Below are 19,262 nucleotides of genomic sequence, written 5' to 3'. Positions count from 1 at the left end.
CTATTGGGTTGAGATCTGGTGACCATGGAGGCCATTTGATCAAAGTGAACTAATTTTCATGTTCAAGAAACCAGTCTTAGAGTATTCAAGCTTAATAACATGGCACGTTATCCTGCTGGAAGTAGCCATCAGGTAGGCTGTGGCTTTGTAATGATGCTCAAGGTGTAAGAGAGCAACCACCTTCTTGTGCAGCACACCCACACCAAGGAGACGGAGACGATGGCCAAGAATCTTCTGTTGTCCAGTTTTGGTCCAGTCTGTGTGAATTGTAGCCTTTGTTTCCTGTTCTTAGCTGACAACAGTGGCACCCGGTGTGGTCTTCTGCTGCCGTACCCCATCTGCCTCAGAGTTAGATGTGTTTTGCATCCAGAGATGCTCATCTGCAGACGTTGGTTGTAACCAGTGCTTATTTGAGTTCCTGTTGCCTTTCTTTCAGCTTAAATCTGGTCATTCTCCTGACCTCTGGCATCAACAAGGCATTTCTGTCCACAGAACTGCCCCTCACGGGATATTTTCTCTTTTTCTGACCATTCTCTATAAATCCTAGAAATGGTTGTAGGTGAAAATCCCAGTAGATCAGCAGTTTCTGAAATGCTCAGACCAGTCTGGCACCAACAAGCAAGCCCCATTCAAAGTCACTTCAATCCCCTTTCTTTCTTATTCTGATGATCAGTGTGAGCTGCAGCAGATCAATGTAAGGATGGGGTCATCTAAGATAGCACAAGGGGATAATTGAATCAAAACAGTGTTAGATTTTTTCTATATATAATGATCTTTAATTTTTGACAGCACCAAATACAAGCTCCTTTCAAAATAAAACACATTCTGTGTAAAACAAGATCCTCCTGCTGCCACAGACGTGTGCAATTGCAAATATTACCTTTACGAATTTGTCTTCTGAATTGCAATTAGAGGATTTTGTGCAGTAGAAGATATGAATATGTGCTTTAAGTTTCTTCTGATCATAAATCACTCTGACAATAGATTAAAACTATTCCCATCATTTTGTTCAGCTCTCTGACTCAATTGATCTAAAACAAATTAACTCAAATTTTCATTCAATTTGTTAGCTATTTTCTTTAACCCTTGTGCTATCTTAGATGACCCCCCCCCCCCCTTACATTGATGTGTTCTCCCTACCATGACAAAGGTGGATAAAGGTGGAAAGATTTCATTTAATCCATGGACACCAGTGAAGATCACAAATCATTGAAGAAGAAAGGTTCAGAGCACTGTCTAGTGGGTCTAGATGACCCAACTCCCAATGTTAAAATGCAGAGGATAGCACAAGGGTTAAAGCAAAAGAGCCATAATGGAGGGAAATATTAGCTGTGTGTGGCTCCAGAGCCTCAGGTTGCAGACCCCTGATTGGTTTTGTTTTTCATGTGTGGAAGAGATGAGGGAAAAAGTAAGAAAAAATGTACATTAAATACTTCATTGGAATTTATTGTTAATATCAGGGTTCAAAGAATGGAGGCAGATTGGTTGGCCCTCACTTTGCAAAAAGTTTGGACACCCCTGGTATAAACCTATGGAAGTAGAATATTTAGTTCTAATTCTTTTTTGATTACAAGTTTGATGATAGTCACAAAAATGTACCTAAAAAGAAATTTCAACAAAGAGGATTCAGACATTTAAGAAGTCTACCATCAAAAGGTAAGAAAGTTCAAGGCTAAACTAATGCAAGAGATAAGGTTTTTATCTCCTTAGTCACTCAAAAACGATCAGAAACTAAAAGTACAAAATGTTCAGCTTCGAACTGTTGGCTAGTTTTCTTTTTTGGAGCCACCATAAAATATTATATCTATGTGTCTACATTCCAATGTCATGACAGGACAATTACATGGCATTTCTCACTACCGGGATTAGACTTGTTGACAGAAAACTGCCACGTTTGTGATGCAAAATATGAAGAGAAAAAAAAATTCAATGTAGATCAACAATCTTATCTAGTAAAAAAACACAGAATCTGGAGCTAAACCGCTTCTGACAGTTGTTTTGAAAACACCATTTAGTTAAACTTAGTAAATTCAGTGCAGTATTTAAGAATTTATCAACCACAAATTTATACATTTACTTAGTTTCCACCAGATTTCCTCAAAAACACCCCCCTGAGTAACTAAAGCGCACAATAGTTGTGAATTGTTTTTTTTTTTGCTGTGCTGTATGAATGAACAACATTTTTTAGCAGGGTAGTCCATGATAACGTGTACGACCATATTTGGATACATGTTTTTCTTCCTGGTGAAAGTGACTTTATGAAAAAAACAAGTTGTTTTTTTGAAACGGATCTTTTTCGCTACATGACCATATAGCCTCCAAAGCTGTATCCCAGTTGATTAAGTGTAGGACTGGCACATGGAAAATCAGTGTTTGATTCTCAGGGGGCGTAATGAGCTTCATCCAGTGTGGGCCCTTCCTGCCGAATAGCTTAACTGTGAAATCACCAGGGGCCTCAAGTATTTGTCTCCCTGTGCTGGTCCACATCCAGGAAAAAATACAGGGTTGTGTCATGTTACGGCTGTAGCTTTTTTACTTCATATTTAGTTTTTGATGGTTGTTATTTATTCCTTTGTAAATAAATGTGTTAATCTCTCTACAGAGACAACTGTTTTGGTGTTTTTGTTCATTAAAATTTGTTGACAAAACCATTACTTTTTAAGTTATGCCCCTTTAGGGCCCTTAGATTTAAAAAGGGGCATAACAGTCAGAAAGGACATCTGGTGTAAAAATCTCTGCCATTAGAATCAGTGAAAGCTGATTGTGGCAAACCCCTGAAGGAATGTGCCAAAAGGTGAAGTAAGATGAAGATCAATGTAGCCTTTGATTTGAATCCAAGCATTCACACTAACAAACCAGCACAAAGTTTACTGTAAACTGGCCAAGATACTTTGGTCATACCTGCAGTTAAAAAATATATGCCTTCCTGCAAATTCATTAAGTCCATGTCCTTTTCAGTTTATCTACAAACTCACGTAACACTGAAATATATATTTTTTCCTCTACATTTGTCTCTACCCCAAAGTGACCAACATCTTCCTTGGTCCTCTTCAGCTCTTAGATCAGTTGAACAGTTTCTCTGCATTTTTCATGTTGCCAACAGTCAAGGATAGAAATACAACTAGGTAAATGAAGAGACAACACACCCATGGACGACTTAAGTTTAAATGTGGAGGTTCAAAAACATAACATCACGTATGACACAAAACATGTATTTTAGAAGGACTCAGTTAGGGAGGAGAGGACATGGGCTTTGATTGTTTGAGTGCTGGATGAGCAAAGAGAGGAACTACTTGACACAGGAGTGACAGGACTAACCACTCCTCCGGGATCCAGGGGGGAGGGGGTAAAGACCAAAGACACAACTGAGTCAACATAAATTAATGCACCACAGACAGACCAGAGTAAATTTGGGGTTAGCGCTTTCACCTCACAGCGAGAAGGCCCTAGCTTAGATCCCAGCAGGGACATTTCTGTGTGGAATTTGGATGTTCTCCCCGTGCGTGCGTGGATTTTCTCCAGGCACTCTGGTTTCCTTCCGCAGTCCAAAAACATGCTTCATAGGTTGATTGATTACTCTAAATTGCCCCTAGGTGTGACTGTCAGTGTGTGATTGTGTCTTATGACAGACTGCCAACCTGTCCAGGAAGGATAGACTGGTTAGGCTGTGGCAGTCCCGTGACCCCGAAAGGGATACAGGCATTTAAGAAGATGGATGGATGGCTGATTAACATTTTTTCACATTTGCCACATTCTCATATTAGGTCTGAAATGATTGCAAAAAAAACTTCAAACAAACATACTTTTGCACAAATAAATTATTTGTATGCATACAGGAATAAAACACTTGTTTTTTCTGTGCATTTGTATTAGCATGTGAGCTGTTCTGTATTTGCATTTTGTACGTGTTCTTCTGTAAGGTTTTTGGAGACAACCGGCATGTTTGAGTGTGTGAATGAATGTGTTTGTGGACACACCCAAACCTGCTGATAAATATCTACATTTGAGAGTATTTATGAGAAACTGCATGTGAGTAATTGCCTCTTTTTGTAACTGCTATTCTGATTATATGATTGATTTAAATAGAGTTCAGCCTCAAATACAAAATACAAATATACACTTTATGTGTTCGAAGTTTCATAACCCGCTATTGTAGCCAACACAAGTTGTCTTTAGCTTTCATCTATTTGCTCAGATGCTGTACAGGACAAGTACAAAAAACAGAAAAGAAAAATGTAGAAAATAAGAAAATTTATGGTGAAATATGACATTATAAATTTTAACTGTAAATGCAAAATATAGTTGTAGCTCTTAATGTAAAGAAATAAATGTTCAATGTTGAATCTAATAGTTATATCTAAGTGTAAATATAAATGCACAATCATATTGTGAATATACACCTTAAATTGAAATACTAAATATAAATGTAAAAGTTGAATAAATGCTGACCTTAAACCTTATATGCTAAATTTAGATCTACAGTCACTGGGCACTCTTTAGGCATGACATTCCAACTGCTCGTTAACACAAATTTTTGAACAGCCAATCACATGGCAGCAACTTAATGCATTTAGGTATGCAGGCATGGTCAAGACGATCTGCTGCAGTTCAGAGCATCAGAATGGGGAAAAAAAGGTGATTGAAATTATTTTGAATGTGGCATAGTTATTGGTGCCAGATGGGCTGGTCAGAGCATTTCAGAAACTGCTGATCTACTGGGATTTTCACCTACAACGATTTCTAGGGTTGACAGGGAGTGGTCAGAAAAAGAGAAAATATCCAGTGAACGGCAGTTCTGTGGACAGTAATGCCGTGTTGATGCCAGAGGTCAGAGGAGAATGTACAGATTTAAGCTGATAGAAAGGTAACATTAACTCAAATAAACACTGGTTACAACCGAGGTCTGCAGAAGAGCATCTCTGAACGCACAACACGTCCATTCTTGAGGCAGATGAGCTACAGCAGCAGAAGACAACATCGGTTACCACTCCTGTCAACTAAGAACAGGAAACTGAGGCTATGGAGAGCTGGGACAGGAACCTTTGGCACTGCAGGAACAAATATTTCAACACACTTAATTATTAGAAATTGTCAAAAGTGTAGAATTAGAATTTTAAAATATTCAGCTGGATCCATTCTCAAGAGGATTCGATTTTAGTGATTCAGTCACATAAGGATCATCAAAGTAGCCTTTCTTGACCATGGAAAGTCTTTGAAAAACAGTTACTGTCATGTGGAGAGTCATTGTACCTCTGCAAGCACAAATACCTCTAAATTTATGCTCCTACCAAATTTAGGATATTATGTTTAGGCCTGGTGGAGTGGTTGCTGCTCTCACCTCACAGTGAAAAGGCTGTGGTTCAAATCCCGGCTGGGTCCTTCGGTGTGGGGTTTGCATGTTATCCTCCAAGCACTCCGGCTTCCTTCCACAGTCCAAGACATGCTCCGTAGTAATTGCTGTCTCTGCATTGCTGCTGTGCATGTGAGTGTGTAGTTGTGTGGCCCTGCAACAGACTGGCAACCTGTGTACCTCGCCTTCGCGCAGCAGTTGCAGGGACGAGCTCCAGCAACCCTGTGACCCCAAAAGACATTCAGCAAGTTCTGAAGATGGATGGATGGATGTTCCATGCATTTTCTTTTGCTAACCCCTAAGGTTTATTTTTACTCTAACCCTTAAACTAGATCCCCTTTATGTTGAAGTCCTAAATCTAACCAAGAGCCTATGCAATATATTCTATAACATTAGAATTGTTCAAATGCTCTAGCAAGGCCCACTAGTCTCTGTGAGAACATTAATGAGTGAGTTTATTCAGAGTTTTATTTAACTGGTTAGCAAACAAACATGCATTGGATGACAAATTGCATTGATATATGGCTCTGCACGAAAGACTTGAACTAAACTGTCAATTATTCATCCTTATCAAGTCGGTTGTGGCTGAATTACACTCTACAAGAAACTTAACTTGCCGCATGGCTCTGAGATTACTGTGCTGTTTGAAAGTCAGACTTTTTATGGAAAAATTGGGGTTCTCCCAGCTCATTTTTGACAAATCAAACTACTGTCTTCCTGGGGATGACACACCTGTTCACCTTTCGGCATATCCCTTCAGGGCAAAACACCCTGTGCAAATTCCTTTTCACTGATTCACACAGGTTGTTTTGCAGAGATTTTTATACTGATGTTCTTCCTGACACGACACTGCATTTGGTCCGAGCTGGGGACTGACACAGGGAGATCCAGACCTGGGGCCCCCTTGTGGCTACATAGGTAGGCAAAGGCGAGAAGGGTTTTGCCCAAGGACCCACAATGGATGATGCTCATCGCGCCCCCTGGGAAACCAACTCTCGGTTTTGAGCCTACATGCATCCAACGGAGTCACTCAACCGCTACTGACAGCTATTGAGCTATATTAGCCACAAGTGTAACCCTTGTGCTATCTTAGATGACCCCACCCTTACATTGACGTGTTCTCCCTACCATGACAAAGGTGGATAAAGGTGGAAAGATTTCATGTAATCCATGGACACCAGTGAAAATCACAAATCGTTGAAGAAAAAAGGTTCAGAGCACTGTCTAGTGGGTCTAGATGACCCAACTCCCAATGTTAAAGTGCCTAGGATAGCACAAGGGTTAAAATTACTTGGATAAAAAGATGATTTTTCTAACATTAATGGCTGCATGCAGAACTTTAAAATATAACAAGCTTTAAATGATAATAATTATTCTTTGTTCATGCCTTCACATGCATCTATAGAAATCACCAAATCCATCCAACTTCTGAATTTGCCCTGGTGGGGTCACAGTGCCGCAGAAACCTGTCCGTGATACTTTTGGAGCCACATGCCCCTTCTCTCCGGGGGTCTCCAGGGTCTCCAGCTTCCTCCCACCGTCCAAAAACAGCAATCATAGGTTAATTGGCAACTCTAAATTGTCCATAGATGTGAATGTGAGTGTGAACGGATGTGTGATTGTGACCCTGCAACAGACTGGCGACCTGTCCAGGCTGTCCCCTGCCTTCGCCCATAGGTGGCCGGGATAGGCTCCGGCAGCCCCGTGACCCCGAAAGGGATCAAACGGAAGAAGATGAATGAATGTCCCTTAAAGTTTTACTTTGAAAATAAAAATATTATCTGCATCGTGATCAAATCAAATCAAATCAAGCTTTATACATATGGTACTTTTACTATAAAAACTTAACACAAAGTGCTTTACATTGACTTATTTTATTTTATATAATTGTTGTTTTGATTTGAAATAAATAATATCTGAATTGAATTGAAAAATAAAATAAATAATATAAAAACGAGCATGGAAATGAAAATAGAGACCCCTCCCCAGACCTACACAAACCCCCCCCACCCCTTTCCCACCTCCCACCCCCTGAACTGATGGGGATGGACAATACTTTTTTGGAAAAGTATGTCTCTTGCTAATAATTCACCAGCTGTTTTGCTGACAATTCACAAGAAATAAAAAGATGAGCAAACATAAAAATACGATTTCGTTAAATATTGTGTCAGAAAAATTATTCTAATATGAAAACAATACACAACCACACGCCCATAATGACACAAACAGGGCTTTATTAATTTAAAAACCATACAAAATGATAGAGCAAAACATTATTTTGTATACAAATGAAAGCTACTCTGCCTTAAAAGATACACTTGAGGTCTTTCACCGATCATACACAGTTTTGCAAACTACACCTAGTGCAAACACACACTTACCACACACTCTTTAGCTACAGCTATGCTCTGCCCACAGTACCACTGTGTTTTGTCATCAAGGTTTGCGCACACACATAACCAATGCATACACTTTTTCCTGCACATTGTTCAGTCAAAATGATAGCAAATAAAAACTTTTGCTTTTACACATATACTACTTTTAAACATTAAATTACACAAAATTGCATGCACATGGCCAAATGAATGTGAAAAAAGTGCATTCACTTTATGAGTAGCTCAGCAAAGTCATTTATGTTTAAGAAGACAGAATAAAAACACAATGTTGAAGGACTGCATGGTAGTTGTTCTTCTACTAGACTGAACATATCCTATGTATTTTGGAGCCGTTATATTTTCCTCTTTATTTGTACCTCACAAAAGGGGTAGTTTGGTCTTTAAGAATCAGCTTTGCCATAAGTCCCATCCGGTGGTCGGTAGCACTTGGGGAAAGCCATCAGCTGCAACATGTTGAAGGCATATTTCCTGCATCTAATATTCTTTTGAACGTTCTCAATCCGGCATCCTTCTCTGATGGTTAAGTAAAGGTCAAGACAAATGGATGGGAGGGGAGGGGAGGGGGGGGGGACAAAAAAAGGAAAGAAGTGTGAGGTTTTATAGAGTAAACAAAGAAACAAAAAAGATGTAATCTCTTAAAAATGCAGTATTCATTTTTGTAATCAAACATCAGGATTTTTGCATTTTGGTCTTTTTATTTATTTTTGGTATGATGTAAAACTTTGGTCGAACCCTCTAGAAAACAGAGACAAGAATTCATTTTTAAAAATCTTTTCAGATTTAAAAAGAAACCCAAGAGGTCTTTCCTTTTATGAAGACGTTTGATTGGATGGTTTCAGGAAAGTTGGAACTGACCATAATCAACACGTGTGTTTGAATGAAAAAATATATACTATTTTCTCTACTGAATGAAGACGTTCAAATGTCACGACTGCTGCTGGTCCCAAAAAGAGGGTACAGGGGGAACAAATGGCTTAACAAGAAGAAAGTTAAAAAGAAAAAGTAAGATTCAGTTGGGTAGACATGTAGTGACTGATGTAGTTCTATGACATCACCCTTAACATAAATAGCAATTGAAGGGATGATCTAGAGATAAAGATGGGCAGATGTTTTTTGTGGGGGCTGCAGTGCAGAGGTAGAGTGGTCATTTTCTGATCGCAGGTTCGGTTTTTCACAAGACACTGAACCCCACATTGATCCAGGGGAGAGAGAGCAGAGCAGGAGACTGAGAAGCATTTGGGTTTTGAGATGGAGCTGTGCTGGTTTGTTTCTTTTTTTCCCGCCATGGTCCTCAGCAGTCTTATACTGCTGTTTTTTTATTTTAGTTTGGGAAAGGACCTTGGTAGTATTTATTTGCAGGTTTTTTTTGTTTCCTTTCATCAGTTAGACATTGTTAGGCAGCATATCAGGGAACTGCTGACTCTGGTCAATGTGGCTGGATCAGTTGTCTTCCTGATTTATTTCGTTTGGCCATCCCAATCCCTCTGTTTTGTCTTTTGTTTGAACTAGCACAGTAACTTATTTTTGCTTTACAGTACACAGTTTCTTTATCCCCCAATAAACTGTGTTCCATAACTTCCTGGTGTCCAGTTTTAATGTTCTGGCCCTTTGTGATCATTTCCACTAGACTGAGACAGGTTTTCCTGTGAGGGCCGTAACATCACTCATAGGTAAGATTGTAATGACTGGTCCCAGAAATATTTCCAGAAACTACTATTAAAAAACAAAATCTGCCACGCTACCGTCAGATGTCAGCTACAGCAGTGGTCCACAACCCCTTGGGGTGCCGGTACCGCTCTGGGGCAACTTGGTACCGGGCCGCAGACAGAAAAAAAAATGCATATGCTTGTTCAGATTATTTCCGTTTTGTTTATTTTTTTTCATACAAAACTGAATGTTTATTTTGAAAAACAAGATTCTGTTCACCAAAGCCATCTGTCTTGACAGATCATGTGACTTCAAGCCAATGCTCGAACTCAAAGTTAGCTCACCGCTTAACCCTTGTGCTATCTTAGATGACCCCACCCTTACTTTCACGTGTTCTCCCTACCATGACAAAGGTGGATAAAGGTGGAAAGATTTCATGTAACCCATGGACACCAGTGAAGATCACAAATCATTGAAGAAAAAAGGTTCAGAGCACTGTCTAGTGGGTCTAGATGACCCAACTCCCAATGTTAAAGTGCCTAGGATAGCACAAGGGTTACACGGTAAAAAACAACAACAATAAAACTGATTGGAAAGTTTCTTCGGGGAGAAAAGCGCCAAGGGGGAAACGGAAGAAGAACCTCTGACTTAAAAAAAAAAAATAAAGCTGCTATTAACAGACAAAACCAAGACAAAACCAAGAGTCTTCCTTCAGAATGCTCTGCCTATGTGGCAACTGACTTTTGAACGATTCCCACATGCAGATAATAAAGATGCAGACACAGTGGATTCACATTTATTTTTATGTTTAGAAAATATCAGTTTTAAAACCGTTTAATTTTATTTTGCTTTATTTAGCCATCCCACCTGAAGTTAGTGTCAAGTTGTGAGCATTTGCTTTGACGTTAAAGGGAAAATCTTCATCACAAACCCTAAAGTTAAACCAGCCGCATTTCACAGAGAATGAAGATTCAATCAAATAGTTTCTGATTTGTGTAAACTTGTAAAAGGGACATTAAGAAATTTTCCTACTGGAAGGGTGAATTATAGGCAGGCATCTGTTATGAAACCTGAGCACACAAAAGGTTCCTCTTTGTTAAAAAAGCACAATGAATCCGAATTTATGTAAAAACTAAATGTGATCAATCTTTTTGCCCTGAAAAATGATCTTACACTGGGTTGAGTTCTCAATGGTGTTCTATTAAAAAAACTTTATTGTTATTTTTACTGAGGTATTTACAAATCAGAAACAACTTCTACAAATCAACAACTTTGTGTCATTGAATCTTCGACATATTAAAAAAAAAAGATAAAAGAAAAAATGTAATGCTCTTAGATCTTTTTTAAAGAAAAATTCTTGGATTTTAATTTGGAAAATTACTTCCAGAAACTGGAAGCTTAAAAATGTTTACCACTATCTTTGGCCGCGTTCGGACTGGTTCGTGAAAAATTTTTTTGACCATAAACCGGTCTGTGGTCTGAAAAATGTTGGAGACCACTGAGCTACAGCTATATTATACGAAAAGGATGTTACTGTTAAACTTTTTTCTGTAGGCCAAGACTCCTTTTGCTCATTAGACAGTAGAAAGACCTTTCAGTGTGAAATCTCCATTCAGTTTAAAAAGTTAGCAATAAGCAAATATTAAATAATTTAACAAAAAAAGATAAGAAGAGAACTACAGAGTCTTTTGAAGCAAAATAAGGCCAAATTTCATCATTGAGTCTTCCGAAACTTCTAAAAAGGAAAGATGATACGTCGCAGTCAATGTAGCTGCTTTCCAAACTTAATCCAAACATTTGTGATTTAATGGTCAGAATAAAATATCAACCCATGTGATTTGAAAATCTTTTAATCAATATCAGCAGATAGAAACTCTGATATAATCTTATAATATGCTGAGAGAACCCACTATATTTTAAGTAGAGGGGAACTTTGTGTGAACTAGAGGTGAGAGATTATGTTAGGATTTAGATATGTTAAGGTGTCTCCTGGTGTCTGGTGTCTACTAATAGTCCAAATAGAACCATATGGTGGAGGTAAGAATTTGACTGATGTTACAAACCTCTAGAGACTATTGGTGAACTCTGCCCGTACTTTGATTTTTGGATCCGTTTCACTTCAGAACCAAAATAATCACAGTTTAGATTAGTGCATTTAAAAGACCACCTCCTCTGCTCATTGACTACAAAAGAAAAAAGGAGTGTGACGGGAAGTGGATCAATGCAGAATAACTAAATAAGGATGTGGGATGAGTCTATAGATGTGTTACAGTTGGATTTTCCGTAGTGTCGGCTCAAAGGAGGTCGATGTATTTTGTTGTTATTGAAGTTTTATTGCCTCATGTCCTACATCAGGAGCAGATGAGTTATACATATTTGAGACGAACTGTTTCATTGATGTTTGTCAAATAAATATGTTTAAAAAGTCCCAGAGAATAAAATAAATAAAACATTAAATGAGTTCAAATGTTGTAGTTTACATGTTAAACAACCTCCTTAGCCATTCATTTTGTCCTTTGGCAGGTGGTATAGCACTACCACCACCACTGATAGAGCTCCTGCTTTGGTTACTCCCGTTTTGTAAAAGGTCATCTCAATTGATTATGCTGACATCGCCTGAAGGACAGTGCATACTGATTTCTGTCAGTATTCACTGACAGTAAGACTTGTTTTTGAGTGGGCTTTGAAAGATTGGAGACCTTTTATGACAGAACTCTTCTTTTTCCTGAGTGTCAGCTGGACTGCAGCAGACTGCTGCTAACCTGAGAAGGTAGAAGCACGGCTATGAAATTAAAAACTAATGGTTTTTATTGTCACACCAGTGCAGTAAAAAAAAAATCAAACGTCTTTTAAACAAAGTGAAAGCAAAACCTGAAATAAATATAATGCTGCTTCATTTTAGTCATTACTTGATTAAATGATTTAATATTTCTAATAATGTAAATAAAACTCATTTTCTTCTGTTTAAAACCTGCTAAACTGATTCCTTAAGCTCTGAACTTTGACTATTCAAACCATAATAAAATCAGTTATTTAAAATTGTCCAAAGCAATTTTTTCTTCCAAAAACAAAAAAGTCATTACAGAACCCTCTGATGGCTCGGTGACATGTTCAGAGTGCACACCGCTTTTGCCAAAAGACAACTTGGATAGGCTCAGACATGACTAACTCGCACAAAGTGATGGATGAACAAATAATCACGTTTGGTATTGTTTCAGTTGGTAGAATGGTCTCAGCAATTCTAATTCTGTATGCATTCTAAGTTATGTTTTTAGTTCTGCTCACCTTCATAATCATCCTCACTGTTTCGAATCAACAGGATCTTACTTTTCTTGTGCTTCTCACATCAACAATCTTCTGTCTTTGCCTATTTTCATTATTCTGTTCAGCTTAAACCTCCTGTCTGTGTTGTATGCACTTGGTTCCTAAATGTGTCACTAATCAATGTCTGCTTCATATCTACCACCAGGATCTATAGAGTTCAGGGTCCTATCCTTAAAAATTGACCAAGAATCAGATAAGAAGTTGTGACATTTTCCATTATAAGGTTAAATACAGTCGGTTAGTGTGCAGCACAGCATAAATCTATGCCATTTAGGTTTATTTTTAAGAAAAGAGGAGTTCGGATCAGAGTCATACTATAAATAGTTGACTGATCAAATGTACTGTTTTAATACAAAAAAATCCTTAATATCAGGTTTAGCTTTAACAGTCAACAAAGGTGTTTGGGTGTTAAAGGATGATGTTAGTAAAAACATGAGTAAAGCCCGATTTCATATTTAAAAAGAAGGAATTAACTGGAAAAATGGAAAACTCAGAGTAAACATTTTATGTACACCTACCTTGATATTAACGTCCTTGAGCGACAATATTAATAAGAGCATAAGTCCTGTTTTTTTTTGCATAGTTGAGATAGAGGTGTGCCTCAGAAGAGGCTTTTTTGGGATTGTTTTTAAACATAAATGGGCTTGCACTTGTCATTTCCCTATAAACAACCAGTTGCCCTTTCCAACTAACAACCTCTAGGGCACAGTAGGTGTGTGTATCATTATCTGCTACTGACAGCGCCACCCAAAACAAACATGGAGGAGAATCTGATCGTTCTCCTCCAAAAGTTTAGATCATGCAGGACAGCAAGTAATCAAACTCCATAAAAATGTGACTTGTACTCCAGAGCCATTTATATTAGTTTTTTTTCTTATTTAATATGCATTTTTTGCTCCTGCGACTTATATTCCAGTGTGACTTATTCTATCAGAAATACAGAACAGTTATCTACCCGCAACATGTGGTTAAATCATGGTATCACCACGTATATAAAAAACCAGCAGAAGACAGGAAGGAAAGCAGGTAGAGATAGCATTATCAGCAGTTTATTGATATTTTGCAAGCAGAAAAACAAGACTTAAAATGAGCCAGACCACCAGCAAGTGGGAGCTAACGAGCAGCAGGGCAATGGGATAAAAGTGGCGTGATGCTGGTTTGTTCTCTGTCACAGTGCCAGCTTCAGGGTCCTCCCACTGCCACGTGTCTCCCTGGGTCAGCCGACTGCAGAGTCGCCCATCAGAGTGAAACAGAACGGACAAAGACAGATCAAAAGTCTGGAGCATTAGTACGGTAAAGACACTGTCTTAATGGACTTTCTTGCACTGATTGAGCACTTATGAGCGCTTGGTGAATCGTGCCTGAATGCCCACAAAGACCAAGAGCCATTATTACATTTTAAATCAATAGCTTACAAATGCAGCAACAGATAAGCAAGCTGTGATGGATGAAACAGTAAATTGAGAACAAGCGCAGCATTAGAGTGAATCCATCGAGGACTGATGAAATTAGCATGCAGTTTTAATGAGAATATAATGAAAAAATGACATCAATGGCAGGCAATGTTTTAAGAATAATAATAATGGATTGGATTTATCTGCGCTTTTCCATATGCTCAAAGTGCTTACAATGTGTCCGTTAATAAGTCTCATTCTTGATTTGTCTGTCAGCACAACTGACCAAACGCCAAACTACTTCTTTGAAAAGCAACTTCAGTTGCTAAAACTAACTTATTTCTTGGTTAAAAAACATTTTTTTCAGGGAAATCGATTAGCTATGAGAAGTAAAAAAAAAAGTCATTTACAGCACCGTGCACAAAACAAACTTTTATCATTCCTTTCATACAAAAACAAACGTGTTTTTAATTGCACACCTAAAAATGTCCACCCACTGCGGTTAACATCTTTAATTAAGGTGGTCACAATACACAAGTCATATTCAAGCTGTGCATTATCACTGACCTTCTAGGTATAATATTCATTTAATTCTTGATATTGACAGTGGCAGTAGGATGATAAATGTATTTTGACCCAATTCATATCTTTCTCTTGGATCAATGCCATTCTGTATCATCTAAAATGTTTTATGTCAATATATTAAAAAAAATAATCAGTGGCTTTTTAGAACTGGTAACAATGAAAAAAAAACTAAAATAAGAACATGCTGATGTCTCATCCAATTCTAATTCCTATTTTCTTTTTCACAAATACACCCATCGAGCTTCTAATGTGCTGGTAAGTGTCCAGATGTAAAGTTGAGGAAAAAAAAGTATTTGATCCCTTGCCAATTTTGCAGCTTTTGACAGTCTGTCATCCTAATTTTAAGTTTATTTAAACAGTGAGAGATAGAAAATTACAAAGAACTCAAGACATCAACTTTAAAGAATTAATATACATTTAATTGCATTTCATTGAGGGAAATATGTATTTGAGCCCCTAGTAAGAGTTCAGGTTCACACAGACCAGTAAGACTCTCCTCATCAACCTGTCACCTGTTTTGCAGACACCTGTTTGCACTAATCACCTGTAGAAAAGACACCTGTCCACAGAATCAGTCAGACTTCAAACTCTCCAACATGGGAAAGACTAAAGAGCTTTCAGTGGATTTAAGGAAGAAGGTTGAAGACCTGCACAAGACCAGAATAGAATACCAAACACTATATCAGCTAGAAGCTGGGGGTCTAGATGACAACTGTTGATGCGATTGTCCATGACCATCAATCCACCTATAGGTCTCAGACTCATAACAAAGTCTTCAACATTCTTGTGAGAGATTAGCTTTAAATAAAACAAAAGGTTGATGATCTCAAAGCATAGTCACCAAGAAAACCATTGGTAATACTTTACGCCGCAATGGTTTAACATCATACAAAGTACTCCTGCTTAAGAGGGCACAAGTGCAGACCCGTCTGAACTTTTCCAATAAACACCTAAATGATTTAGGTATTGGGAGAAGGTCCTGTGGTCAGATGAGACCAAAATGGAGTTGTTTGGCATCAACTCACCCAGTCATGTTTGGAGGAAGAGAAATGCTGGGTGATCGACCTCTGATCGGAAGATTACAGGTTTAATTCCCATCTAGCTATGTGTCGAATTGTCCTCGGGAAAGAGATCGAAACCCACTTTGCCTCTGGTGGTAGGTTGGCGCCAGTGTTCGGCAGCGGAGCTGCCATCAGTGTGTGTGAATTGTTGAATGCGACTGTAACTGTAGAGCGCTTTGGGCCTTTGAGGAAGGTAGAAAAGCGCTATACATATATATCCTCACTCTCATGCTCGGAGGGGGAAACATTATACTCTGGGGGTGTTATTCTGCACAGGGCTACTTCACCGTGTTGATGGGAGGATGGACAGAATCGTTGAACGGTAAATCCTGACTGAGAACCTCATTCCCTCCTTGAGCCAGGAGGCTTAGAATGGGTGGTGGATGGGTCTTCCAACAGGAAAACATACAGCCTAGGCAGCCAAGGAATGGCTGAAGAAGAAGCCTATCAAGGTTATGGAGTGGCCCAGCCAGTCTCCGGACCTCAATCCCAGAGTTTCCAAGTGACAGCCACCAAAACTTAATGATTTAGAAATTGTTTACAAAGAAGAGTGGACCAAAAATGTCCTCCTAATATGTGCAGAAACCTGCTCATTAACTGCAAGAAACGCCTGAGTAAAAGGGGGTTTGCCATAAAGTACTTTCTGGCAAGGCATTATAAAATACTTATTGTGCTCAATGAAATGCAAATAAATTTATATGAATACTATAAAGCCAGTTTTTTTATATGAAAACTGTTAAGTAACTTTAAAAAAAAATACTATAAAGTCAATTTCTTGATTTTTTTAATGTACCTACCAATAGTATTAGACTATTGGTAGGTACAAAATCAGCAAGGGACCTAATACTTATTTCCTCCACTGTAAATAGGTCACCAACATTCATCTGTTAAAAGTATGCCATTCATTGACTTTAGCTTGGAATACTTCATGAGGGTCTGCTGTATTGGTTTTAAGGGTAAAGTTTTTTATCAGAAAAAAACAAAAAAAGATTCATTACCCCAGTAATTTTCTATGCTTTCTTCAGCCTGTTCAGGGTTATAGGAGCCTATCTCAGCTGTCTTCTGGAAAGCGAAACCCTGCACCTAACCCTTGTGCTATCTTAGATGACCCCACCATTGTATTGACCTGTTCTCCCTACCATGACAAAGGTGGATAAAGGTGGAAAGATTTCATGTAATCCATGGACACCAGTGAGGTTCACAAATTATTGAAGAAAAAAGGTTCAGCGCACTGTCTAGTCGGTCTAGATCAGTGTTTTTCAACCAGTGTGCCGCGTGGGAGATGGTCAAGTGCGCCATGGAGAAATTGCCCTCATTCACTGATCTAAAAACATTTTCCATCTCCAGGATTTCAGCTCTGTGTTCACCCAAACAGGCCCTGATAAAACACTGAGTAGTTAGGAAGATAAAAGATCTTAAAATTACTTTTTCTTTGTGTTTATTTAATTCTATTAAAGACATTTTGATAAGAATCACGGTACCGCGATTTAGCTGCAGCTATAACTGTGTAAGGAAAAGTCCCGCCCCTTTAACTGTCTCCGCCAATCATTCTTGAAGGCTTAATCACATGTCATCAGTCTGACCAATCAGAAGTGATTAAAGTATTCACTTCCTTGTTCTTAATTCTGCTGATAAAGTCAGTCAGTTTTAACAAAGATACCAGCTAAAGCTCGTCTTTAGCTGGTGGTTCATCTCTTAGAAAAAAACAGCCGCAACTTCCTGCTTTTTCTGCCACAATTGTCACAAAAATCCACGTGAGCTTGCGCGCGGGGGGGGGGGGTCGATCAATACAGACCATGAATTTCTGCTTTTTTTTTTGGGGGGATGCTGGTGTGCCGCTGGATTTTTGTAAAGTGTGCCGTGGCTCAAAAAAGGTTGAAAAACACTGGTCTAGATGACCCAACTCCCAATGGTAAAGTGCCTAGGATGGCACCAGAGTTACCCGGTCACCAGCCAATCAGAGAGTCTCACGGAGGCATTAAAACCATTCAGTCACCCTCCTGAAGACAACTTGAATCATGTATGTTTGAGACTTTGATAAAATCGAAGTACCCAGTTAAAGCAATGAACAAAATTTGATCTATTGATTCTGAAAAAAAATTCCTTTATTCCATTGCTTGTCCTTTTTTTATAAAGTCACCAATGTATTTTTAAAATAGAAATACACCAGATACTATTTCTGTTTTTTTCTTGTTAAAACCACATTACTTGGGTCCATTAATGTGTGTTATTGTGAGATAACAATAAACCAACAAAAACTTTTCAGATCAGTGAAACAAACAAAAGCATAGGGTGATACTAAGTATTACACAAGGCAATATACTAATAAACTCCTTGAAATGTGTGTTTGGGGTCAGATCTCAGTGGTGACACAAACATGTCCTTATTCACAATGAATTCTGGGTAACCAAACAGGTTTTTAAAGTTATTTTTCATGCATTGTCTTGATCAAATCATACAAATGAATTGCATGTATGCATGCTTGTGACAAAAAATGAAGTTCATGTTTAACCTAATAGAAACGGGTTACTGTGATTAATGAAGCAAACAAGAAGAATTATCAGATGACACAACCAGCGGTATGTCTTTTTAAATAGATTACATTTTTTTTGTAATCTTTGTCATTTTGCTTTTGTTTGCACGCTTTTCCAACAATTCCGAAATTATCTTATAGCTTCCAGTTGTCTAGTTTAAATGAGTCAGTATGGGCAGGCCACTTTTTCTTCAGACACGCTGGTCTATCAAGGCAGATGCAAAAGTTGCTCCCACTGGCTTATATGAACAGGCAGCACTGTAACTGCAATGATCAAGCTGATAGAAAAGAAACAAATCTCATGGAAGACGGTGCAAACAAAATACTCTTGATGTGTGAGATGGATGTTGTAGGGGCAGGTCAACGTAAAATGTGCACTTGGAACAACAGCTTTTCTTTAAAGGATGTTAAAGAAACCTTTTATTAAAAACTTTAGATTTGTGAAGTGTGTGACATTTTAGTTTTCCCAAGCTAGACTGACAATATTTAAAAAAAAGTCAAAAGGTGCAAAAATACCACAAAAATCTCAATGCAAGCCATTACTTTAGATTCAATTACATTTGGTTCTGTCTTTTCTTCTAGAGTGGTTTATTGTGAATAAGCTGAATACTGAACACAATGTGACAAATCAGTTTTACAAATATTTGACATTTCTGAGTGTAAGTCCATGTGAACAAAAAAGAAAACATAAAAATGGAAAATTACTGAAATATTACCAGCATGGGGTGGTGTCTTATAACTAATAAAGGGAAGCCTGAATACATGACAGTGTATTAAGGTTACTATAAAAAAAGGTAATAAAAAATATATGAAAGCAAAGTCTTAAAATGATCTAAAAAATGTTGTAAAATTATGTGACAAAAGTCTAATTAAAAAGATAATAATCATGCAATACAAAAGTTACAATTTTTTTAATTCTAAAATAAGGACCTTTGTATGGAGTCTCAAACTGCTCATAATTAAATAAATAAA

General features: G+C 38.1%; 1 protein-coding gene across 10 annotated transcripts in view; it reads right to left on the bottom strand.

The window, feature by feature from the left end:
* Positions 1-7,564: 7,564 nt before the first annotated feature.
* LOC105354450 (inositol polyphosphate 4-phosphatase type II) overlaps positions 7,565-19,262 on the bottom strand; it is a 162,167-nt gene continuing 150,469 nt past the window's right edge. For 6 of the 10 annotated variants that reach the window (XM_020703700.3, XM_023957535.2, XM_078943405.1 and 3 more), the window contains one exon: positions 13,745-13,941. In XM_020703700.3, coding sequence (XP_020559359.3) covers positions 13,767-13,941 — 175 coding nt within the window. In that variant the 3' untranslated portion in view covers positions 13,745-13,766. Of the gene's footprint in view, positions 8,260-13,744; positions 13,942-19,262 lie in introns of those variants that run through there. The other 4 variants (XM_023957536.2, XM_078943406.1, XM_078943404.1 and 1 more) reach the window with 2 other exon arrangements.

The sequence above is a fragment of the Oryzias latipes genome (genome assembly GCF_053564925.1).
Source record: "Oryzias latipes strain Hd-rR chromosome 1 unlocalized genomic scaffold, Olatipes_Hd-rR_3.1 chr1_Y".
In the NCBI taxonomy this organism is placed as follows: domain Eukaryota; kingdom Metazoa; phylum Chordata; class Actinopteri; order Beloniformes; family Adrianichthyidae; genus Oryzias; species Oryzias latipes.
This window is presented reverse-complemented; position numbering and strand designations above follow the sequence as displayed.